General features: G+C 41.3%; 1 protein-coding gene across 2 annotated transcripts in view; it reads right to left on the bottom strand.

Annotated features, from left to right (window-relative positions):
• The window catches only part of LOC137040136 (NLR family CARD domain-containing protein 3-like), a 129,288-nt gene that overhangs the window by 36,052 nt on the left and 66,887 nt on the right, over positions 1–26,349 (bottom strand). The window contains exons 3-9 of one of the 2 annotated variants that reach the window (XM_067415553.1): positions 17,464–17,547; positions 16,949–17,033; positions 13,004–13,199; positions 11,071–12,901; positions 9,326–9,496; positions 758–931; positions 371–541 (exon numbers count right to left, since the gene is read on the bottom strand). In XM_067415553.1, coding sequence (XP_067271654.1) covers positions 371–541; positions 758–931; positions 9,326–9,496; positions 11,071–12,901; positions 13,004–13,199; positions 16,949–17,033; positions 17,464–17,547 — 2,712 coding nt within the window. The remainder of the gene's footprint in view (positions 1–370; positions 542–757; positions 932–9,325; positions 9,497–11,070; positions 12,902–13,003; positions 13,200–16,948; positions 17,034–17,463; positions 17,548–26,349) is intronic. The other variant, XM_067415551.1, reaches the window with a different exon arrangement.

The raw sequence follows: 26,349 nt of genomic DNA, 5'->3' as shown, positions 1-26,349 counted from the left end.
AAATTCTTCACTTTTGTATTTTAGTGCAACAGTAAATATAAAAAAGTCTGGGATCGAAGTTGCGCAGAGCAGGAAGTACAATGGCGATATAAAAAGCACACCCATACTCTCACAGACGCAGAACAACTAATTATGTTGGTGTGAAATGGTGTACTTTAAAAATGTACTCAAGTACAGTAACATTAAAATACTTTGTGCACAGTCATACACTAAGTCATGAATGGTGACTTAAGATTGGACTAGTTTCACACGTGCTTCAGCTGCTATCAGGCAGAGGCATTCCCCATACTATTGTCATTCGATGCAGCGCAAGTTCCCTCGAAAAGTAAAATGATCAAATAATGTTATATGTAAAAGATATTATACTCACATCAGTGTGTTGATTTTGCAGTGTTTATCCTGCAGTAGAGCAGCGATCTGATTCACTCGTGTGTCTCCTAGTTTATGTTCACTCAGATTCAGCTCTCTCAGGAGTAACGGGTTTTTACCCACAATTCCTCTCACATACTGACAGGCTTCATCTGCAGCAGGACTCAAAAACCTGCAGAAGAGAAGATGAAGCAGGATTCAAATCAGTTCTCAACTAACCATGGTATACTAAACATCAGCTGTAGGTGCTAATGAAAAACATTTTACATGATTTCTGTCTTAAAATCGACTTTCATGCAACAACAGATTGTGCAGCTTATCGTTTTACAGACATATTTATATTAATAATTAATCTGCAAATTTATTGTACTACTTCATCACATCTCACCTCAGTGTCTTCAATTGACAGTTCTGATCCTGTAGTAAATCATCGAGCTCCTTCACTCCTGATTGTCCAGGATCATTTCCTCTGAGATCCAGCTCTATCAGGTGTGAAGGGTTTGATCTCAGAGCTGAAGCCAGAGCTTTATAACCTTCTTCTGTGATACTGCAGTCTGAAAGTCTAGAACAAAAATGACAATGTAACATTCAGCTGATTAAACAGTTTTTCTAATGCTAGTAGCTGTTAAATTTGGAAATTGTCATTTGCAGTTCTGCAAGTTACTTCCAAAATGTAATACATTAAAGATTACTTGCTACTGTTATTTAAAAGTAATTATTTACCTTACAATACTACTGTCTCAGAAATTATGTTACATAATGTTACATTACTCCTGTATTACTTTTGAGTTACTTTCACCAACATAACTACAGAAGTAGAACTCATTCTAATATGACAAAATGTAGGCTTCTACAGAGCATTTTACATCCAGTACACTGCATGAAAACCCTGGAATACGGGATTATCCGGGCATGGTAAACTCCTGTGTAATTTGAGGTTTACCGGACGTATGTGGGAAAAAGCGGATCAGAGTAACACGGAACAGTATATTTCAAGATACACCCGGAAACCTCACATATGCGGCCATATACAGGCATCCGTGAAATTTCACGGAAATATACAGCTGAAACACTGCTGGGTGCTAGGACTGGTGACTGTTAGGTGTGAAGAAGGCCTTTCATATGTTAATGACACTGAGGTGCTGGCTGTTCTCAGAGGGAGGGGGGCAGGGGAGGACTTCAGGATTGAGAATTATGACTCTTAATCAAAGTTTTTATAAAAACACTACAAAATAAACACCCCTAAGATATAGTCACAAAAACTTTAAATTAAGAAATTGAATGGAACAAATAAAGGAAAATTAACCAACCATTTTAGAACAACCCACATTTATTGTGAAGTTTTACAAAATGCAGTTAATAACAATAACATTTAATAAAAAGGAATGTACATTAATGTGAAATAATGAAAACATGGCTTTAAAAACACAAAAAAAACCAGATATGCTCAAAATAAAATTACAGGAATAAAAAGAAGGTCGTTGGAAATCGCATGGGGCTAAATCTCAAACATTGTGCAAATGGGAATTATGGCTGATACCTTTTCTTTTGTTTGACTTAACTGCACAATGTATGTACTTAGTACACATCTCCCTGCAATACGTTCCACAGGTAGGAACGCTGCTGCACAATCAGTCTGTTTTCCATACCTCCACATGGTTCCCAAAGAAACATCTGTCTGGATGAGGGTGCAACCACGAAACCTTTGCAACAACATGGCGTATAGGACGTGTGTTAGTTTTTAACACTGATTATAATAAGAAATCTCTTAATGACTCCAGCACGCAGCTCTGCATTTGGGTCGAGGACTGGTTCGTCCAAGAATTTGTATTTCTCTCCACGCCTCTCTTTTTAAAAAACCCAGGTCTTTTTTTACCAAGGTCTCTAATGACTGAGTTACTTTCTAGTAACAATAGGTTAGTTTGGGGTACAGATATTCCTTGCCATTGAAGCTTATCATCTTTTTGGACAGACAGCATATTCAGTGAAGTTGTCGTACTGGTATTGCAACAAAATTTTAGTTGGCTGTAGGGTCAACAATGTTGGCAGATCAATATTATAGTTTATAGAATTAAATAAGACCTAATTAATTTATTTTATTTGTATATTTAGTTGAATAACGTTGATCATAAATTTAGTGTCCCCAACTGAGTAAGCCAAAGGCCACAGTGGCAAACCCAGGAGACACCAGTCAACACTGAGAATATTTCCAATGAGCCATCAGTTGTCTGAGCCATAGCAGCAGTGCAGTGATGGCATTGTCTGAAATGTTGAACAATGCTTGCCAGGTTAAAAGCATTATTGCTAATAGCTTTACAAGTAATAAAGCAGAGCTGTCTCTATTGTCAGTATCTTCTTCAGGTTTGTCATCTTTAAAATCCAAATGTTCACTGTGCTGACCATCTGTAAAGACGTGTTGCTCTTCATGGTCACTGTCATCATCTGAAGACGTTTCACTGAGCTCCAAGGAAAGCCTGAGCAGCTCATTGCGTTCTTCTTCTTCTTCTTCTTCAAAAAAAAAAAAAAGACATTTGTTAGAGTTTTTTTTTTTTTTTAGAAAAAATTAATAGAAGTGTAACAATACACATCTGTCTGTGTGCATCAATTTAAATGTAAGGAGCCTTGCCTTCTCGTTGCAGTGGTGGCAAAACCGCCGAGCTCTCTTTCTCGTATTATTATCAACAGGTGGTTGTCCTTCCATGTTGATAGATAATTATGTCCGGCATTATATTTTTTCACCAAATTAAAGATACACCTGCGGCGCGTCATACCGAGGGCGTGGTTTGAGTGGGGATTAGCAAGCAAACAACACGCGCCAAAGAGGGGGCGGTTTGAGGTTTGAAATCAACCACTCACAATACAGGTGGGGACGGAGGCGCACCCAATAGTAGTGTATTGTTTCATGCGCGCGAAAGTTGAAACCTCCGCATTGTTTCCGGAAGTACAGAGAACGGATAGTTGTTTTTTTTGTGGTGTTTGGTTGAGATTTGGAATCGATCATTTTCGACAGATTTAATATGGAGAGTAAAAGGAACCTTAGTTTTTCTACTCCACTGAACAAAGGAGGACAAGCAGCCTCAAGCCCAGTTACTGTGAATGCCTTGATGAAGCAGCTGATCTCCGGCCAGAGTGCTATATCTCATCAGCTTACTACTTTAATATCTGCACAGCATGAACGGGCTGATCTTCTCCAAGAGGCTCTCCAGCGTCTTTATTCTCTCGAGCAAAAGTATGAGCAGCACGGACTAACTTACAGGAAGAGCCTAACAACATTGTGAAAAGATTTAAAAGGGCACGTAACGTGAGGTAAGTTCAGTTATTGTTATATAATGTGCCTGTAAACCAAAGTTGGCTTACAATTAACGTTAGCCTAATAACGTTATGTGTTTTGTCTCCAGCGGTTACTTTGATGGCCATCTTATTCAAACTTGAAAATATTGTGGTTCTTGCAGATTGTGAATCCGTTTAAACGCATTTTAATTTCAAACTTTACAGGAATCTGTAAGGTGCCTTTGTGTGAAACCCAATTCAGAGAACAGCCCGCACAAATACGATCCACAAACTGGGTAAGACTGCTTATTGTATACTGTAAATGTTAGGTTAACCTACTACTAACGTCATATGGATTTGAAATGCCAAAACTGAATTTCATTAATTATAACTGCAACTTTTCCCCCCAGAATAGTCATCACACAACCTCGCTTTGACCATTTTCCTTTGAAGAATTAAGGACAACTTTTACAGATATTGACCCTGAATGTGTAAAAGGTAATCTTAAAGATTGTATTATTTTTTAAAGTAATTTTATATTAATATTTACCATGTGTGCTTTGTTTTGCTTACTTTTATTGGTATTACAATTATTCATGATTTATTCAGCAGGTTGCAAGACATATTGAGACACCACGGAGGAAGTAGTCTTTGGCTCAGCCTGAAAACACCCAAAAAAAGACACACTATGAAGACCATGGCAAAGAACCGTCAAAGAAAGTGAATGGTAAGTTAAGAAACTTGCTAAGCATTTATTTTCTCTTTAGGAGATATGATTTTGTCAATATTGTAATTAAACTTATACATTAAACCCAATACTTTGATCAAATCTGAGTGTGACATAACCATACTCTTTAGTGAATAATGCAAATTGCATGTAAACTGGAGTGAAGAGTTCTGCTCCTGTCATGTGAGCACCTTCCTGCGATTAAGACCGTACTCTTAGAATACATAGTTGCATTATTGTTGCACATGTAAACACAGTCTGTGTTTTAGTGGTTAAATTACTGTCATGTTTTGCAGTTGCTGGAGACCAGGTCCAGGGTTGTACAAGCTAACGCAGAAAGAGACCTGTGAGAGACTGCAACAATAGAGCAGATGTCTGATGAAGATGATGCTGTTGTTGATGGAAGGCCAGTGTGGATGGTGAGGTCTGCACCAAACAGAACTACGGTTGTCTGCGCTCTGCCAAGTGCTACGAACCAGACTAGAGGCTGACCCACGCTACACATCACATCATCAGTGCATCATTATAATGTATTTTTACAATGCTCTTTGGAAATGTTTCCACTTATATATATTGTTTACTTAGAACATATATTATATGCATTTTTTTTCTCTTATTTCTTTACATCGCCGTCCTTTAAATAGAATTTGCTCACTTTTTTTTCCCCCATTCATTTTATAATATGTTTACAATGCTCTTTGGGAGTTTTTTTTTTTTTTTTTTCACTTATTTTTATTGTTTACTTAGAACATCTATGTATATTATATAACCTTTTTTTTTTATAACATTCTGGTTCTAATTTTATGTTTAAATTTTTGCATTGTCTCATTTTATAATGTTACATTTTAGATACACTGTGTATTTATTTCTTTATATCGCCAACTTTTAAGTATGTTGTGTTAATTTTATTTTTCATGCCTTTTTTACCCTTTCATTTTAACTTATGTTTATTTTATATAGTTATATTTATATTGTTTATTTGTTCCTTTTAAATGCCTTTATTTTTGTATTTTTTGTTCTTTACATTTTCATCCCTTTTAAATACATTTTGTTCACTTGTTTTTGTTTCTCCATTCTATTCTTTTGCTTGTTTAAAATGCTCTTGATAATGTTTTATGTACCTTAATAAATATTCCATATTTTCCTAAATTATTTTTTGTGTGTATTTTTCCTTTGGGGGGAGAGGGCGGTGGGGTTTATGGTGTATGAGCAGTATCTGCATAGCTGACCTATAACCAATCAAATCACTAAGCTATAAGGCCTTGGGTGGGCTAAGTTTTAAAAGTAACCAATAAAATCCCTTTACTGGGTTTTCAATATGCCCTGTCCTCCAATAGCAGTTTGGGTTTTGGGAGTGGTTTTAAAAGAACAACCAATCCAGTTTGAGTTAAAGGGCCAATAAGGGGATGGGAGGCAAAGCTGCTCAGAGGTGTGAAAATGTCTCCTGAAAAAACCTGATGGGATTACTTGCCATGGCAACAAATGGCTGTAGCATGGAAGTATACGGCCACAACATACATCCGATTTGGTATCATTCCGGATGTATACGGATATATACCGATCCATGGAATTTGACCTATCCGGCCAGTATACTCCCGGATTCTTCCGAATTTCAGCAGTGTATACAGGAGTATACGGGTCCGGATACACCTTTTTTCATGCAGTGGTAGAATGTGGGCTATTCAGGCATTCCAGGATACTATACTACATCCTTATAATAAGTTAAAAAAAAAATTAGATTTTATTTCCATCAACAGAAAAAAAAAAAATGCCGTCTGCAAAAGTTTGAGCACCCTGCAGAGTTAATACTTTGTACTGCCCCCTTTGGCAAGTATCATTGGCTTGAAAAAACTTTTTGTAGCAAGCCAAGAGTCTTTCATTTCTTGTTTGAGGTATCTTTGCCCATTCCTCCTTACAAAAGTCTTCCAGTTCTTTAAGATTTCTGGGCTATCTGTAATGCACTGCTCTTTTAAATCCATAGATTTTCAATTATGTTGAGGTGAGGAGATTGTGAAGGCCATGGCAAAACCTTTAGTTTATGCCTCTTGATGTAATCCACCGTGAATTTTGAGGTGTGTTTAGGATCATTATCCATTTGTAGAAGCCATTCTCTCTTTAACTTCAGCTTTTTCAAGTTAGCATCCAAAATTTGCTGAAATTTTATTGAATCCATTTTTCCTTCTTCTCTTGAAATGTTCTCCCATATAAAAATGAATACTATTTTTGACTTGGGGTGCTCAAATTTACAATCCCCACTGTATATAGTGTAAACACACTTAAATGTATCTAAAATGATAAACAGAGCTGCGTTAGCTCCTGTCATAATAAAAGTCCCGTGTGTTTGACAACAATCGCTCCAGCGGCCTTGCTCATTTCCCTCAACACTTGGTCCTGCTCTGCTTCATACTACAGTAACGTTAATATTCACATTCATGAACATGATTTCTGCCCGAGTCCTATCCTGATTCTTTTCCACCGGCTATGAGGTGAAGACCAAATGTCACAATATTCTGAGCTCAAACTTGGCATCATCAAGCTAAGCCTTTGTTTTGAATAGATGCCCTCTAGCAGCAAAAAAGTTACATAGTGTAGATTTATTCCTTGTTTATACTTTATAAACACGGATTAAAGCCTCCGTTGACTGCGCATGTTCCTCGTCCGTTTGGGCAGGTGTTTATACTATAGACTGTAAAAAAATAATTAGAGTAGGTTCCGTGACGTCACCCATAGGATTCCGACAGTTCTGAAGCATAAAGTAGAGATGAGCTGACCATTGGCATCTTGGGAGCACGTCACGCCCGAATAACAGAAAATGGGCAAAGTGGCGGGATGCAGGCGGAGCTGAGGTGACATGATGACTAACAGACAGTGGATAAATGGCTATCCACCTGTCACTCAAAGTGGCCACGGCCTTAATTATGAAGAACTTTAAGGCTTTATATAATGTAAATGAATGCTGCAAAGTTGGGCATTTTAACATAGAGCACAATGAGATTCTGCTCCCTTCTGGAGCCTGTCCCTAGTGGCCAGTCAAGTAATTGCAGTTTAAGGGTGCGTTCACACTTGTAGTCCGGTTAGTTTGGTCCGGACCAAAAAACAAAAACAAAACATATAGTCCTGGTCCGCTTAGCATTCACACTGGTATTTTTAACAGCAAACCTAAAGTTACCGAACCAAAAGCACAGGGAGACGATCACAACCTGATTGGTCGGCTTATATGACATAGGATCTTGCTTACCTAACATTCAAAACAATACTGTGTGCTGGATTACACGCGGCCATTTTATGCATGTACATATGCCATTATTTTTACCAGCTGAGAACTCATGAAGAGCTCATGAAATGTTCAAAACATTCAAAACAGCAGCAGTATTTCCGTTGTGCAGAAAAGAGACGGCACCGTTCTGTCGTCTGTACCGGCTAATAATGGGCAACACGGGTCCTTTCATGAGAAGAACCAGGTATGCTTTTTGTGCGTTTCTTCTAGCATTTTCAAAACATGCTCGTCTGGCCAAATATTGATTAGGCACCTCCTCGTTGCTCCACGTTTGCCCTCTAAAGTTAAAGTTATTAATTTTGGATACACCAATCTTTCCGTGTCGTCAAATCACCTGACTAGGTGTTGCATCTTGTGACATTACGTCCTGTTTTTGGTCCGTTTGCATGTCTTTGTTCCGTGTTGCGTTCATATATCAGTCAAACCACACCAGAGTTCGTTTGGAAGTGGACTGAGACCCATCTTTTTAGTGGTCTCGGTCCGCTTGTTTGGTGCGCAATAGGGTTCGGATGGCAGCGTTCACATATGTTCAAATGAACTGCACTAAACGAGCAATCGCAAGAACAAATCAAACCAGTTACAACAGGTATGTCTACATTAATAAGTGTGTGAGAATCTGTTTATTTGCAGAACGATTGTGTGTTTGTAACTCCATTTGCATGTTTGTGTAAGCTACTTAATTTTTTATTTTATTATATTTTAAGGCTGCCATTGTGTACAGCACACAGAGTTGTGCAAGAACAGCCACCTAGCAAGAAGACAGTGCTGGAAGATCTCTTTGGTGCAACTTTTTCTGAAACACCAGTCACCCAGTCCAGAAGTAGGATAGAAGTAGAGATTGACCTGTACAAAAAGGACCCATCAATTCCCCTCACTAAATGTCCACTGAAATGAAAAGAAAATGCTCAAATGCACTGCCTTCTTTCCCCTCTTGATAAGACTTACCTCACAATTCCAATAACTTCTGTTCCTAGTGAATGTGTTTTTTCAACAGTAGGGGATATTATAAATGCACAAAGATCCCAGCTACTTCCAGAAAATGTAGACGTACTGATTTTTTAGCAACAACAACAACAAAAAAACCTGTAAGTAATCTAAACAAAACCCTAACGCTGTTTGTGTTGAACTTACTTGAACAGAACACTATTTGATGATTTTTTGTTTTGTTTTTTGCGCTTTTACTGCTTTAAGAAGTTCTCTCTTAGGCTATCCTAATTCTAATTTCATAAAAAAAAAAAAAATGTTTTATTGGTCAGTGACACCTAAACAGTGGTTAATTTAACAGAAGTTTAAAATAAATCTTAATTTAAATTAAAATATTGTAAATTATTAACACTGTTAATGTTTTTTTTTTTTAAATGAACCTTTTATTTGAATTTCAGTGTTATTTTTTCATTTAGTTCGAATCTTGAGCTTGTTATACCCATAGTTAATAGTAATGACAGTTTCACATTGTCAAAGAAAAGGTTTAAATTAAGCACTTTGCATACTGCCCATATTTTGAACAGAGATTCTGAAATAGTGTTTAAGTGTATTACCAAAGTCCTTTTAAGACAAGTTATTTCACTCAGTGACAATATTTGAAACACCTAAGTTCATACAAGTGCCAAGCTTATGACTCAATTTGCTATTTGAAATCACCAATTGAAATCTGACAAAACGTTATTTGTCAGAAAACGTACCTAAGTGTTGTTAGTTTACAACTGCTCTTCTCCAGTCCGGTGCAGAGAAGCTTCACTCCTGAATCCTGAAGATTATTATAGTTCATGTTCAGCTCTATTAGACTGGTATCTGATCCAATAACTGCAGCCAGAGCAGAACAGCTTCTGTCTGTTAAGTTGCAATCATTTAGCCTACAATGGAAACAAATCACATCACAAAATTAGGTGGAAAACACACACACACACACACACACGTACGTGGGCATGTGGGCATATTTTCGTGAAATATGAGGACACAAATGTGTATAATGACATGAGGATGGCATGGGTATTACAAGAAGAGGGTGAAATAAGGACACTGGCCCCGTCCACACTTTTCAAAATGCTGTTTCATGCATACTGAGCTTTTTATACAGTTAAAGACTTGGATTCCCATCCTAAACATAGACAAAGTTTCAAAAACTAATGTTGGACGTTTGATGAAGTATTTCTGTGTTAAAAATACTTCTTCCGATTTCTCACAAGTTTCGGAGAGTTTTTTTCGAGTATGGCTCGACTTGACCTTAATAGACCGGAAGGTCCTTGTATGGGCCGTACGGGTTCTTCTCCCTGTAGGGTGCGCGCACGACTAGAGCGAGAGAGGAAATGCACGCCCATAAACACTGCTCTCAAGCTGCAGATCCACTCGTCCGTGAACACTTCTGTCGGTTATAGTCCGCGCCGCGCTCCACTTCATTCCTCCACTTTGACATTAAGCGACTTCAACGCTTCAGCACAGCATTCCGGGAAGGCAGCACTGCATTTGAACCGATTTGAACGCAGAAATGACGGGACGGCTTCACAACATTGCTTCAGTCACATCGCAAAGTGGATCTCCACACTCCAAGAAGTGTGTTTTTGACGGAGCGGTCCCAGCGATAAAGGTTCGGTCCTGCTTTGGAAGCAGCCGGTGAGTAAAACTTCTTCAAATGTCTATGCTGTTGCTTATCGTCGCGTGAGTAAACATCAGTAAATGACACGATCGCGTGCTTCGTCATTCAAATGTGCTAACGGACTTCATTGCTGTTCTATGTATAACGTTACACTAGTCTGACGTGAAAAGTCAGACTAGTGTAACCGTTTTGCTTGCTTGCTACTGCTAATGTTTAGTCGCATACAATAGTCCATAAACAGAATCATGTCCTCATAAACTGCGAGTAAACACACACAAATGTTGACAGGCCACTAAATACAGTACATACCACAGAGACGGACGTCCTGCTGTTGCCGTTTCTATTTCAGCCTCCGAATTAGATTCTGGATCATATCTATTAGTAGAGATCGATAGCAAGGGTTTCTCCACGCTTGAGGACGTCACCGCTTTGCGCATTCGTCATTCTTTAGCTCCGCCCACACGATACGCCTCCAGGCACTCGTTTTTTTTCCGGAAAGACACGGTACAGCCCATATTTCTTTTATAAATATAATAAAACTAAAGACTTTTCGGAGATATAAAAGATGCAATATTACTCTATAGGTACTCAAGATTGAAATGAGATTGACTGAAACTGAGTGTTTCACCCCCCCCCCCTCCCCCTTTAAATCATACAGGATAAGGTTTTTTGGAAAGTAAAAATGCAAAATGTTTCCTGTGATGGGTAGGTTTAGGGGTAGGTTCAATGTAGCGGGATAGAAAATATGGTTTGTACAGTATTAAAACCATTATGCCTATGGAATGTCCCCACATTTCACAAAAACAAACGTGTGTACGTGTTAAAATAACTTACAAAGCTCTTTTGGAGGTTTTGACAACTTCCAATAATCTAATAAGACACTCATCTGATTTCTTGAATTTCTGAAGATCAAACTCATTCAGCTCTTCCTCTGATGTCAACAACACAAAGGCCACAGCAGACCACTGGGCAGGTGAAAGGTCAGCAGATGAGAGACTTCCTTTGCTAAGGTGGGTCTGAATCTCTTTCACCAGAGTTTGATCATTCAGTTCATTCAGACAGTAGAACAGATTGATGGATCTCTCTGGAGAGAGATTATCATCAAGTTTCTGTTTGATGTAATGAACTATTTCCTTTTTGTTCTGGTCATTGTCATCTTGCTGTGTCAACAGACCTTGTAAGAGTCGCCGATTCGACTGAAGTGACAGACCGAGAAGGAAGCGAAGGAAAAGGTCCAAGTGTCCATTGTCACTTTCAAGTGCCTTGTCCACTGCCGTCTTGAGCAAATCAATCAAGGTTTCATTTTTGTCTTCCTGTTCTGTAGATTCATGATCAAACACACTTTGCTTCTTGATGTCTAGAAACAGATGTGCATAAAGAGCTGCAATAAACTCTTGAACGCTCAAGTGAACAAAGCAGTACATGGTACCAAGAATGATCCCTGTTTCCTTCTTAAAGATCTGGGTACACATGCCTGAGTACACTGATGCCTTTAAGACATCAATACCACAGGCTTTCAGGTCTGACTCGTAGAAGATCAGGTTGTTTCGTTCCAGCTCATGAAATGCCAGTTTCCCCAGTGAAAGGATGGCAACTTTATCCCAGGAAACATTGGGTGTGCAATTTCTACCATACTTTCGTCTGCTCTGCTGGTTCTGGAAGTGGAGAAAGTGTGTGTACATTTGTGTCAGAGTCTTGGGAGTGTCTTCAGTATTTAATTCCTGCAGTGTTTTGGAGGTTTCATCAGACTGTTTGTTTTTCACATCATTATTCATTTTCTCCTCCAAAATGTTCTGGAGAACAGTGGCTGAAATCCAGCAGAAGACTGGGATGTGGCACATGATAAAGAGACTCTTTGATTGTTTAACATGATCAGTGATTTTATTGCCCATTTTCTCATCTGTGAATCTTTTTTTGAAGTACTCTTCCTTTTGCGCGTCATTGAATCCTCGTATCTCTGTCAGCCGGTCGATACAGTCAGGAGGAATCTTACTGGCAGCTGCTGGTCTGGTGGTGATCCAGATGAGAGCAGAAGGAAGCAGATTTCCCTTGATGAGGTTCGTCAGAAGAACATCCAGAGAGGCTGGTGACGTTACATCACTCCATGTCTCATTACTATCAAAGTTCAGAGGAAGACGACATTCATCCAATCCATCTAGGATGAACAGGACTGTAAAATTATTCCTTGTTGTAAGGTTCAGTCTTTTTGTCTCGGGGAAAAATTGAGCAACAAGATCCATCAAACTTATTTTTGCTTTCTCCATTAAGTTCATCTCTCTGAATGGAAGAGGAAATATGAATCTAATATCTTGATTTTCTTTTCCTTCAGCCCAATCCAGAACAAACTTTTGCACAGAGACAGATTTGCCAATGCCAGCAACTCCTTTAGTCAGTACAGTTTTGATCTCCTTGTCTTGTTCAGATGCTTCAAACAAATCTTTGCATTGAAATTGTATCTCTTGTGATTCATGATGCCTGGAAGCAACTTCAATCTGTCTGACCTCATGTTCAGTATTGACCTGTTCACTACCACCCTGAGTGATATAGAGATCTGTGTAGATGTTATTCAGAAGTGTGGAGTCACCATGCTTTGCAATTCCTTCAAACACACATTGATACTTCTTCTTTAGGCCACATTTTAGCCGACGAATGAAGATGAGCTCATCTAAACACAGAAAAAACAACAACAACAAAAAACAGTTTTAGTCTTAATTTTCTCTGCTACATTTATAAGTATCAATCTGAAAGATGGTTATGGGTCTCTTACCTTCTAAAGTATCAGCAGCTTCATCTTGCCTCATCTCTCTGAGGAAGTGTAGTGTGAGATCAAGGACTGCTTCTTTGACAATGCATCTGTTCTCATTAAAGTCATTCACTAAGTATTGTGTGTTCTTTTTTTGTAATATTTTCTTAAACTTTTCCAGCTCACACTTCAGAGATGTGATTAATTTCCTCTCAAGTTCCTAAAAAGCAAGAAAAAAAGAAACAGAAAAAACTAAAAATTAACTAAATTCACATCCTTATTAGGTCAACACTATTTATTACAGTAATGAAAAGTATTTGTAAAAGAATGCAGTGTATAATATAGCTGTTTGTGAATGTAAAAGGTCTGTAAAGTTGGGGTTGTGGAATGGGTTCACACACACACACACACACACACACACACACACACACACACACACACACACACACACACACACACACACACACACACACACACACACACACACACACACACACACACACACTTCGTGGAAGAAAGGTGAGTGGGCTCATAGCTCTGGAAGAAATTAAGAGACCACTGCAATTTTTTCTTAAATCAGCATCTCTACAAGTATGGACGCCATTCCATTCCAATGTCTGTTGAATTCCAACGTAGGCAGGTCATTCTACTGAATGAGGTGCTGATTAGGTGATCACCTGGACCAAATCTTATTTAATAAGGGAAAGTATAAAAAAACACTTTTGTGGAATCAAACCACGTACAAGGTAGTACTGGAAGAAAACTTGCTTCCTTCTATTTATTTAAACATACATTAAATAATCAAGACATCACCAACCGGTTCAGTAGAATATAATAAATATATTGGTTATATAGAGCATATATTTAGTGAAAGTTATTTTCTCTAGTGAACTAACAGCCATGGACACGGAATGACTGAATGAGGTAAATGTTTACAAGCGGTTTTATATTCTTTCCGCATTTGAAAATTGAAAAATCACACGACATGTGATACGTTTTTAGTAAGTTCTAATGTCTTAAGGTATGTTCCATACATCACATTAAAGAGCGTCAAAGTGGCATTTATCTTTTCAATTTTATGATAAATTGGACAGAATACTTAATATGTACACGTGGGAACTCAGATTGAAGTGTGTTCCGCACTTAAAACAAGCCAACTGTTGAAGATTGCATTCGGAACCGTTCGGTACACATGTGCACCAAACCGAAAGCCCTGCACCGAAACGGTTCCGTACCTGTCCCATTACACCCCTAATGCACCTCTGTTCTGAAATATGTCTGAGATTTACTGTGAAATTGGTCTAGGGAATGCACGGTATACCGGTAATGGAAAAATACCAGTATTTATTAGATTTCAAACAGTACAATATCATAATTTTGCTAATTTCGGTATGCTGCTGTTCCAAAGTTCACAGCTAGGTGGCAGTGCTGGATAAAGCAGATGAATTGCATTTAACAAAATTAATTAATAAAGAGAGAAGTGGAATTACTTTGCTTAAAAAACTGATGAAAAACCATCAGACCTTGCCAAGCATCTGTCACTTGCCCATCCTGACTTGTACTAGACATTAAGATATCGACAGGTGAATGCATCATTCAAACAATATAATTTAGACATTTATTTTATTTTAACACTAATTAACACACACAGGCTACATAAGACTGTATTGTTTAATGTATTGACTGTATTCATTAATTCATAATGAATTTGGATTATTTCCTACTCCAATCATGGAAAAAGTATGATGTCTGATATCAGTGTGATGGATACATGATTTCATGATTTAAAGTTATGTTAAATGTATCCTAGCCACACTATGAAAGTTGGCTTGGTAAAAGTATTCAGTCAAACTCACTAAGAATGCCAGCAACTCCCAAGGTGGTGATTACACTAATGATATGCATGAACAGGAGAAGCGGGTCGGAAACCTGCCCACAATAATATCTGATTGGCTCAAAACACTTTCAAGGATGGCCCTCAAGGTACGCTTATAACCATGTTTCTTGTTTAACAATTTCATGGTCCCTTGAATGCAACCATCTGCCCACCAACCAATCGACACAGCAGTAACTTCTTTCAGAGAAAGGCCGCATTCCCAGGAGCATCCAAATGCAAGTGATGCTTCTTTCTGGTTGAGCTCGTGAAATCTTGCCTAGCAGACAAGTTAAGATTTATTTGCTAGTGTGCTGTTAACAATATCACCTCTCCCTACATTTGTGTGTGTGTTTTGTTAGATTAGTTTATGTGGATTAGAATAGATTTATAAACCTTGTAATCATTTTTCATCTATACACGTCTTGTGCTTTGTGTTTATAAGTTACTGCCTCAAACTGATCGATTTTGTTGCCTAAGCTCACAAACAGTGAACATAAAGTTAATGATATTATTGCCGTTGGCCACGGGTAATATCCAGATTCAAGATTGATAAAGTGATTAATCGGTAATCGATTGATAAATCGGTGGACGATTAATTGATAAAGTGGTACATTTTAATTTTGAATCATTAATATCTAATTCAGTTCTTTTCACTGTAATTCAATACCCTTTTGAGCTATTTAATCCCAAAAAAGTATGTGTCTAACTGATCATAAACTGTCACAGGGTGGAGAATTCTTTATTTGTGGTGTTGTTGGTTCACTGTTCTGCGATTTGTGATTAGACTCGGATATGTATGAGTCAGGGCTTGCAAAGCCTAACATCCTGGGGCTAATATGCATTTTCCTTATGGGCTATGAAAACACAAGCCTGTTGGCAGGCCGGTGAATCTTAAATAGAGAAAAAAAAACATTCCTTTCTTAATGTGAATCGTTCATACTTTTGACTTGATATTCGAAGGAAAAATACAATCACGGAAGTTTTAATCATGCTGATTTGTCTGACTCTGCAGTGAGGCTTGTGCGTGTGCGCATGCATGTGTGTTAGTGTTGAGGTTATATCCACCGATCGGGCGGGCCAGGTAATACAAAAATAACATTCCAATTAATTGCGGGTGGATGAGAGATAAATCATTTAGTTTATTTGATAAAGACATTTTCCGAGCCCTGTGGGAGAATCATTCTGGTTGCAGTTTTCCCACATGCGTTCAAAACAATTCCTCACGTGTACAAATGGGGGAGGCTAAGCTCAGTATAATATGCAAAGCTTTTCCAATCATAGCAGTGGGTGTTTACCTCCAAGTCTTCAGTGTGGCACGCCCATAAAAACTGAGCGTTCCATGAGAGAGGCTCATTACTATTACTTCATTATGATGTTTTTGAATGTAAAAACCATGCAAAAGTCATAAGTTGACCTCAGACAAAAGTATAATTTTTTTTAAAAAGTCAGCTCATGACCCCTTTAAATATATTGTGTTCTTAGAAAACAGTCTAATTATGCGGTTCATGGATTCTAATCTGTGGAATGCGCCACTTCCAGTATTTTGTCGGTTACCCGACGAGGGCAAATTGCAATCGAAGATTTTTTTAAATCGAGAACTCAAATTTAAATCGAGTAATCGTGACAGCCCTTCTTGCCACCATGCCATCCATTCAAATTTTGCAATAGCTTTTCAGGGGAAAATGAGCAGCCCTCTATCTTGTCTTAAAAGTAACTGACAATGACAGAAAAAACTCCTTTATCTTCTAAAAGAGCAAGACATTTTATGTTGCATTGCCTGGGAAAGTGTAACTGAATTATTGGTGTGTAATACATAAAAATGTGTTATACATATAAACTTGAGTTCCTACATAAATGCTTATAAAAACCTATAGTTCAATATTGTAGAAGAACACCAGAAAAAAAATTAGGATACATTTAAATTTAAAATATAGCATAACTGGGCACAAAAACCAAGCATGTTAATTAGCTGTCATTTTTTTTACCTAAAATACACAAACACCATTTTTTATGCTGATTCTTAATTTTTTAAGTATATTTACAAAATTAAATATTGTTAATAATATAAACATTTATGAAAATGCGTTTCTTACCTGGAAGATTGACGTGAGATTATCTGTGAAATTCTTGTTGCTGCTGTGAGTTTGATAATTTGATTCGAATGCATCATATTGAATCCTGTTAGAGAATAAATAATACACTGGATTTTTAGAAGAAAAAAAAATATTAGAGGAATCACTTGTAAGCAGAAAGCAATAGCTGTTAAGTTCATACTGTTAAAGTGTAGGATCCATTTAAGTATACATTTAAGTAAAAGCATTCTATTATTGTAATATGTCCTTCCTATAAGCAAATAACACATGGGCTCATAAATAATAGTAAATTCTGCACCAACAATTGCATTTTTATATTTTTGCGCAGCAGTTATGCCAGCATACCAAAATTCATTTGACATAATAGGTTTTTATAGCACTGCTGATTGTAAATGTAAATATCATATGTACAATAAAGTTGCATGATACATATTCCCTAAAATATTTCTATGTAAATAGTGACTGTTCTATGTAAAACAGTCTATGTGTAAATAAATATGAAACACATGAAATACCTATTGGTATGCGTCTCACTGAAGTCTGGTGGAAAGCCTTTTGATCGGTCACTCCTCACAGAGACATGTGAGTCTGATCTTGTACTAATGACAACGAACAGAGAGAAAAACATTTTACTACAGGAGAGATATTTTTTGGAGTCTCACTTGAAGAGATCCCATGCTTATTTAAGTACATTTAACACAAACAAAGAAGGAGAAAAAAAAAAAAAAAAGCAGGGCAAACTACGGAAGTCAATTGGCACAGTTGCTCTCATTTCTGTTGTAAACCTTAAAATTCACAATAATAACTTCACTCCATAATTTAATTATTTTACCAAGATTATAGATAAGCGGGCATGTGGATGAGGTTGTCACGGCAACCAGATACACAGCATGTAAATTACTTGCTGCGCTAAACGTAGCAATAAACTGCAAAATGCACTCTAAACATTTTTGTGAACACAATCTAAAAGTAGGCTTTTAAAAAGCAAAGCAAGGAGTGAATTACACACACTGCTTTAAACCAGATATCTGCTGGACATAATTCAAGTTAAACTCACAATAGTAGGCACATACACACTTTATACTTACTATATCTTACTAAAAATAGAAGAAAAGCCGAGTAAAATTTGATTTGTATTTATGTTTGGTTCCGTGTAAATTAAATGACATTTGGCTGTAAATGTTTCTCATCTGACAAATGTAGAACACCGAGGCTTTTCAACGGCAGATATCCTTCATGAGACTGCCAAACCTCTGGAGTTGAGCACGGCATCAGTATCTTCATTTGACTTTCTTTTTTTTTTTGTTAGGTTCTGATGGCTTGTCACATCATTGTTTTTTGTTATTCTATTCTTAGGTAGGGTTGGGCGATATGGGCAAAAAAAAAATCCATATCAGTCGATATCGATAAATAGCAAAATCAAATGTAAAATCTTTATTTCTTTAAAGTTTAACAGACTGGTTTTAAACTATCCTTTATTGTGAGAACATGACAGACACTTCCAAAACAGGTGAACAATTGATCAAAACTGAGTTAGATTTATTTATTAGAGGAGCAATATTAAAGCAATATTAAATAAATATTAAAGCAATATTAAAAGAGTAGAATATTATTGATATAAATAGAAATTGAATATATAAAATAAATATCCGCAGTAAAATCTAGAACTGAAATATTACATTTGGCTCTGCTGACTGTAAATGCAAAGTCAAAGTTCTTTAAAGATAATGTTTGTCAATAAACAATAAAATTATAGAAAATATTTCTGGTCAGCATGCCAAACCATATAAATAATTGACATTGACAATATAAATAAAATAAATAAATAAATAAAAGAAAAATCTTAACTGTGGTCAGCATTATTTTTACTCTAAACTATATATCAATATCATTAAATAAACTTAATTGTGTAGATAGTAAAACACTAAGGGTTGCGATTGCTCGTTTAGTGCGGTTCATTTGAACATATGTGAACGCTGACATCCGAACCCTGGTGCACACCAAACAAGTGCCCAAAAAACCCATCTTTTTAGCGGTCTCGGTCCGCTTCCAAACCAACTGCGGTTCGATTGATATATGAATGCAACACAGACCAAAAACATAGTCAGCTGATTTGACGACGCGGAAAGATCAGTGTATCCAAAATGAATAACTTTAATGTTAGAGGGCAAACGTAGAGCAAGAGGAAGTGCCTCATTTATATTTGGTCCGACGAGCATGTTTAGAAAATGCTAGAAGAAACGCACAAAAAGCATACCATAGCCCCGTTTCCACCAAAATTACCCGGAACAATTTGTACCAGGAACTTTTTTTACAGGAACTTTTCTCCCCCCAGACCTGCAGCTGTCTGCGTTTCCACCGCAATCTAAAGTTCTGTGAAGATTAGGCAAATTAGTCCGGTGATGTAGGACTGCGCGCAACTGCTCCTCCAAGTCAGTGACGGACAGTAATCATTTTTGCGACACTAGCCACGTTTACAAGCACACTTTTTTTGTCATTCCGATTGAAAGTTTTAGTGGACTGTTTAAATGAGACGTTATCTAAACCGATCTGGTGTTTACATGTGATGACTTTCAATCGCAATCATTTTGTGACATGCAGTTTGTCTACCGCATCAAAAATGTCAACGCTGTTTTCTCCAGCAGCTGGACTGCGTTAACTGTAGCCATAGCAACTCTTAACGGCCACCAGGACTAATACAGTATTATATAAGCTATTTATTTGTTGTAAAGTGTAATAATCATCTCAGAAAAAAAAATTATTCTTCTGTCAGGCGCAGTTAAAGTAAAAACTGCCTGGGGCAATATACGCTGTGTCATTATTTCAACATTATCTTCATAACTTACGAAATAAAAAGTTTACCTCCTTCAGAAATACGTAACGAGTTCTGATTGGGCTAGCGCTTCCCGTGTTGTGATTGGACAGCAGCTTAGCACACTTTGCCCGGAAAGGTCCCGCCTCTTACTATAACGGGGAGATGCAAGCGCTGAATGCGCGCTCTTCTCCACGTGGGAGAGCAACAAGACCACGCCCCCTATTCTGCGTGTTCTTGTGGGCGGAGGGTTAGTCAACAAACTGCTCTAGTGACGTCATTACAGCAGGAAGTGCAAACCGCTGTAGTCCAAACCGACCGTTCGCTGTAGGCTTTGAAAGGGAACTTCTGTTAAAGGGGGGGTGAAATGCTGTTTCATGCATACTGATCTTTTTACACTGTTAAAGACTTGGAATCCCATACTAAACATAGACAAAGTTTCAAAAGTTAAGGTGGACGTTTGATGGGAGTATTTCTTTGTCAAAAATACTACTTCCGGTTAGTCATAAGTTTCGGCAAGTTTTTTGAGATCATGCGTCCCCATTGACGTTAGTGGGGGCGGAATTTCCTTGTATGGGCCTTACGGACAATTCTACCGGAAGCGCGTGAGAGAGAGCGAGGGAGAGAGCGAAAGCAACAGGCTATGCCCATCAAAACGCTGGTTTGTAGGATGCTGGACAGGTGACAATTACACATAGCACATAACAATGTCACCAAAAAAGTGGGTTTTTGGTTGCCAGACCAAGACAGTCCTGCACAGATTCGCCAAAAACCCCGCGTTAAGGCAACAGTGGATGTAATTTGCTTTTCCGGATCAGCAACTGAGTTGCGCGAATGTTTATATCTGTTCGCTGCATTTCGGTGCCGACTGTTTCATAAACAAGGCCCAGCTTGACGCCGGCTTTTCCAATCGCCTAATGCTGAAGGATGGAGCAGTCCCAACGATAAAGGTCCTAACGTTAGAACCGCAGGCTGTGAGTAAGAGTGCTTCAAATGTCTGTGTCTTTGCCTATGCTCATCAAGTAGCCCAAACATGATCACGTATAGTTAATTGATCAATGGAGCATGCGATGTGTAGTGCGTGTACATTTGTTTAGCTGGCCACTATATGTGTAACTTTATGTTTGTGTATTGTAAAAGCACTCCAAACAACAATACACAAAGGGGGGAAATATGTTGAACTAAATAAGCGCGCTTCTTCATTCAAATGCGCTACTATTCCGTGTCTATCTATGTAAACACTAGCCTGCGGTGCAAAACCAGTCCGCTTACTAACGTTACAATTGTCTACACAAACCACGCGTAAACACACAAACACACGTGCACAACTGCACTTCCCACATGTACACCTTCAAAGACAAAAATACGACGATATAATTCAAGTATAAATATGTAAATAACACAAGCCGCTAAGCATATTATATAGTTAGTGTATAACTTGTAACTTACCACATACAGACGTCCTGCTCTAGTCGTTTTTGCTGCTGCTCCTGTTCAACTGCAGCCTCTGGGTCTGATTCCGGATCATAGATGTATGGCTGTATCTGATTAAAAGCCATATTTTTTTTTTGAATAAAGTTTTTTTACCGCTGTTAGGGATGACGCTCCACTCAACACACAGCGCGCTGCTGCACACGTCATTATTTAGCTCCGCTCACACGACACGCCCCCACCCGCTCGGCTTTTTTCGGAAAGACTCGGAACAGCGCATCTTTCTTATATAATTATTAAAAAAATAAAGACTTTTCGGAGATATGCAGGATGCAATGCTACTCTATAGGTACTCAAGATTGACATGACACTGACTGAAACTGAGTGTTTCACCCCCCCTTTAAATAAAATATCTCGCTTTGCATTGAACTTTGAGCTTTATAATTTTACAGATGTTATTTTTGCTCCAACAGCAACATTACACACTGACTAAAGTTTGAAAGATGGAATCGAGAAGAACAGGACCTTTAATGCCCAGAGCCCCCACTCAGCTAAAACGGCAGTTATGGGGGCATAGACGTAAAGGGTGTCTTTGTGCCTCTTAACAGACACAAAATGCAATTAAAATGTCTGTCCAACATGAACAGGGCCCTTACATGTAATGTCCTACGTAACGTCCCCGGTTACGAATGTAACCTTAGTTCCCTGAGAACAGGGAACGAGACGCTGCGTCAGCTGACGCTATGGGGAACGCCTCCAGCGTGACCGGTGTCTGAGCTACTATCAAACCACAGCAATCCTATTGACCGGCGACAGCCTATGATGTCATCAAGGTGCGACCAGGAAGTATATAAGGGCGCCTTGCAAACATGACACCAGCTTCTTCGTCTGAAGGGACTGTTCGCAGGCAGGCCCCGAGGCATGGCAAAAGTGACGCAGCGTCTCGTTCCCTGTTCTCAGGGAACTAAGGTTACATTCGTAACCGGGGACGTTCCCTTTCGAAAGGGAACTCGAGCTGCGTCAGCTGACGCTATGGGGAACGATATACCCACGCCGCCATGCCGAGGGGAGTGCATGCCTACTGGCAGTGACAACTGTCAGGACAAGCAAATTCAACTGAAATGCCTGAACCACTCCCCCTCTGGTCACATTAGGCTGTCAGTGACAGCATTCCCTACGGTCATAGCCCGAGCTGTGGCCTTGGGGCACCTTCATGTACCCTACCCCGGCCGCTCAAAGGCCTGGAACCAACCTGTTCGACAGAAGGGGTTCCTTTAAGGGAATGTGGCTAGGGGACCCGAGGGCGCCCCAGCCAGTCACTATTCGGGAAGAACTTCACCGAATGCCACCAGGGAGGCTTGACCTGGTGTCACTATGCGGGACGCTTCCGTCTGCCAGCCCAGTCTGTTAACAACAGAGCCTCTGGAAACTCGCCTCTGGAGAGGCATCAAGCTGAGGGACTGCGAACTGGCAGTGTCCGCCTCAGGCCGGAACTCAGAGACGGGCTATCCTGGAGAACAGCGCTCAGCGTAGTGCTTTCCCACCCTTGCTAGCGAGGGGAGTCAGCTGCTCGATCCTAGGATCTACCGAGCACATACATTACAGGGGTGCTCAGGAGGCCTGAGAAGGCCTACAGGCTGATCTCACAGGGAGGCCCCGAGGGGCCTACGACCAACTGACCAGGCCCAGGCGGCCGTAAGCTCACAGACAACCCTCCTAAGAGGGGAGCTCTTAAGCCTGCCTGGTAGGTACCATGCTGTAGGCAACCTATGCAAGTCCCTGTCCTGTAAGGACCGCATAGCAGCAGTGTAAACTCGTCGTGCTAGAGTATGCGCCCGCCATCAGGTGCTGCCGGCTAGGACCGAAGCCTGATGGCAGGAACCACTAGCTGTCAGCTTGAGCCAGTTATGTGTCTCCGTCCAAGGAACTCATTCCCCCTGGGAGGCCCCGCAGGGCCTACTACTTGCCAGGCTACTCGTAGCCGGCACTGAGACCAGGGAACGACCTCAGGGAGGCCTGGTGAGGCCTGCTACCTGATAGCAGATCATGCTAGCCGCCCTGGCTAGCAACCATGCTCACTGTCATAGGAACCGGGAACCGGGGCTCACCCTCCAGGAGGCCTAGCGAGGCCTAATCCCTGTCACCCAGTGGCCGAGGCCCCGGACCACCCCCTCAGGGGAAGCCAGATGAGGCCTGCTGCAACCCAGCAGGCCCTCCGGGAGGCCTGGTGAGGCCTGCTACCTGCCATCTGGTGACTGGAGCCCAGGAACTGTTATCCAGCGCTAGTTCCCTGGAGTACCCCCTCAGGGGAAGCCAGATGAGGCCTGCTGCAACCCAGCAGGCCCTCCGGGAGGCCTGGTGAGGCCTGCTACCTGCCATCTGGTGACTGGAGCCCAGGAACTGTTATCCAGCGCTAGTTCCCTGGAGTACCCCCTCAGGGGAAGCCAGATGAGGCCTGCTGCATCCCAGCAGGCCCTCAGGGAGGCCCCGCGAGGCCTACTACCTATCATCCAGTGACTGAAGCCCAGGAACGACCCCTTGGGGGAAGCCAGACGAGGCTTACTGCTACCACAGCAGGCCCTCAGGGAGGCCTGGTGAGGCCTACTACCTGCCGTCTAACACCTGAAGCACGGGAATACCCCCTCAAGGGAAGCCCGGCAAGGCCTGCTGCACCCCAGCAGGCCCTCAGGGAGGCCTAGGGAGGCCTACTAACTGGGCTTGTAGCCATGCCAGCGACGAATGCTCGCTGGCAGGTCGGATGAATGCTGGCCGCTCCAAGTCGGGCTGACAGTGGCTGTCTGCTTGGCTGACGAAGACCTAGACATCCAGTTACCACCTGGGGAATCACCCCAGGGAGGCCATGATGGTCCTGCTTGTCGACGAGGTACTGCTGAAGCCGACATCGTCGGGGATATTCCTCCCAGGCGCACATTGGCCCGATGTCGCGACTCACCCGCAAGGAGGCCTGCTGAGGCCTCCTGCTCAGAGTCCACTGCCAGGACTGCCCAAGCTGGCTGCTCACAGCCAGCTGGTAGCCCATGCCCCTCCCGGGGCTGGCTTCATCCCGGAGGCTCACGGGGTCCTCCATGCGATGACGCAGTCCCATCCGGCAGTGCCTACAGACATAGCCTAAACACATTGCCAAAAGCAGTGTACTCAGCAGAAAGTACCTAGACCCTCAAAGCGAGGGGAGTACAACTTACGTCACCTGCGTAAGGGCGGCCGCTCTTCCTTCATGCAGCGGCCTACCGTTCACGCTAGGGCGTCAGCCATGGCAATGCTTCGGCTTCCAGGGGAGCATCCGACCGAACCATTACGAAGCACGCAGGTTGCGAGTGCAGCTCAACCCGAGCCCTAAAAGGTGGAGCAGAAGACACAGAGCAGAGGGCAAAAAAAAAAAAAATTCACAAATATGCTACCCACCCGCCCAACATCCTCCAGGATGGGGCCAGGGGCCGCCAGAACAAGCCACAACAAGCTCTGGAAAGCGGGGTTTTCGCAAAAATAGCCCACCTGCGTACAAGCGTGGGACGCCAAACCCCGCCCCACGACCACTGGCTAAGTCGCTGTACATTCTGCTTCACACCAACCTGCATTACTAAAAACCCCAAAACGCAGAGAAGGGGGCGGGCCTTGGCCGGACGACTCTAATGTAAGAGGAGGCTGACTAGGGATGCGAAAGAAAATGCCCTGCAATATTCAAACCGAGGGCCTCGGGCGATAATTACTTTCCTTCTTTGGAAAGAAATGCCCCCCATCCCGCAAAAGCCTAGGCCAACTGATGCAGTGGCCCGGAGAGGGCCAGCCTACATAAGAGTATTATACGCGGCTCGGGGAAGCGAAAAAACCTCAATAATACTCCGTCTAAGCCCTGCGAGGCTAGACATAAATCTGTAGTTCGTGCGTATGCCTAAACTCACCCTCCCGTCTATGAAATTCCACGAGGGGCAACGTTGACCGCTTTACCCTGGGGTGGCTAAGAGCTTCCTGTTTGACTAGGAGAGCACACTCGCCTAAAACAACAGCACATTCCTACAAGAATGAGCGGTTGCCTCAATACTGCTTCATCACACAGAGAGAAGGCAAAAAAAAAAACTGTTCGCACAGCTGTACATACAATGGCGGCTATTCTCTCCTAGCAAAGCTAGCTCTAGACATACCACATAACGGCATCTAAAAAATCGTTCTAGCCACCGGACAGGGGAACTACAGGGCCCTATGGTGTCCTCCATCGATACCGTGATCCCCAAACCCTTGGCGGGGAGCATGAAGTCTCACACAACATAAATAATAAATGTTTCCCTCGCAAGGGGGACTTACCAGCTCGCCTCCTGCGCGACGATATCCACACATAAGTTTTACTCACAGTATGCATGTTTGGGAGCGCAACCGCCTGAGGGTGCGCTTCTCACAGCCCAGCCAGGCGGGGTCTAGAGTATCATCGTCATGGCCCCCCTCAGGGCCGGATGTAAGAAGCGCCTGGGGAGAAAATGAAGAAGAGCAGTAAATGAGATGTAATTCTTAACTCACCCACCTAAGGGAGGGATATTTCATTCACGCCAACAGCGTTGTGATACTATTCCTCTTATGTGGGAGTCCGCCTCTTTGCGCCCCGCCCTTAACCGCGGGGAGCATGAGAGGCGATGTTGGCACTCAGGCCCCGTCACTGGTCCGTATACCGTGACGCCTCCCGCCTGCCTGGGACCCGGATCTCAGCGGTGTGCGGGTCCTCGGACACCACCACCCGCGCTTCTGTGACACTGGCCCTCAGGCCCTGCTATCGCTGATATGGCGCAGAGCTGCGCCGCGGGTCAGGGTATTTTCCCTGATTGAGATCCCTCAGCAGGTCTTCCCAGTATACTTGCAACACCGACACGGCGTAAAAGTAGCACCAGGCTGACCCGCTGCCGTGTATGCCCCGCCATCTAAACTTCTTGAAACATAGTTGAAAGAAGCTCAGATGGCAGGGTTGGAGCTAGAACACCCATCCTCCAAACATCAGCATTTAACACCCGCTGATGTCCGTGAATACACTGAATATGGGTTCTTCCATACCCTCACGATCTCAGTCAGGAGATCAGGAAGGAATGGAAAAGCTCAACTGAGCCGACGGTTTTATGGCCGGGGAGAAATCGATCGTTCCGTTTAAACGAGCGAT

This window comes from Pseudorasbora parva, chromosome 14, assembly GCF_024679245.1.
Source record: "Pseudorasbora parva isolate DD20220531a chromosome 14, ASM2467924v1, whole genome shotgun sequence".
NCBI classification, from domain to species: Eukaryota; Metazoa; Chordata; class Actinopteri; order Cypriniformes; family Gobionidae; genus Pseudorasbora; species Pseudorasbora parva.
The sequence above is the reverse complement of the archived record's forward strand: the minus strand, read 5'-3'. Positions and strand labels throughout refer to the sequence as shown.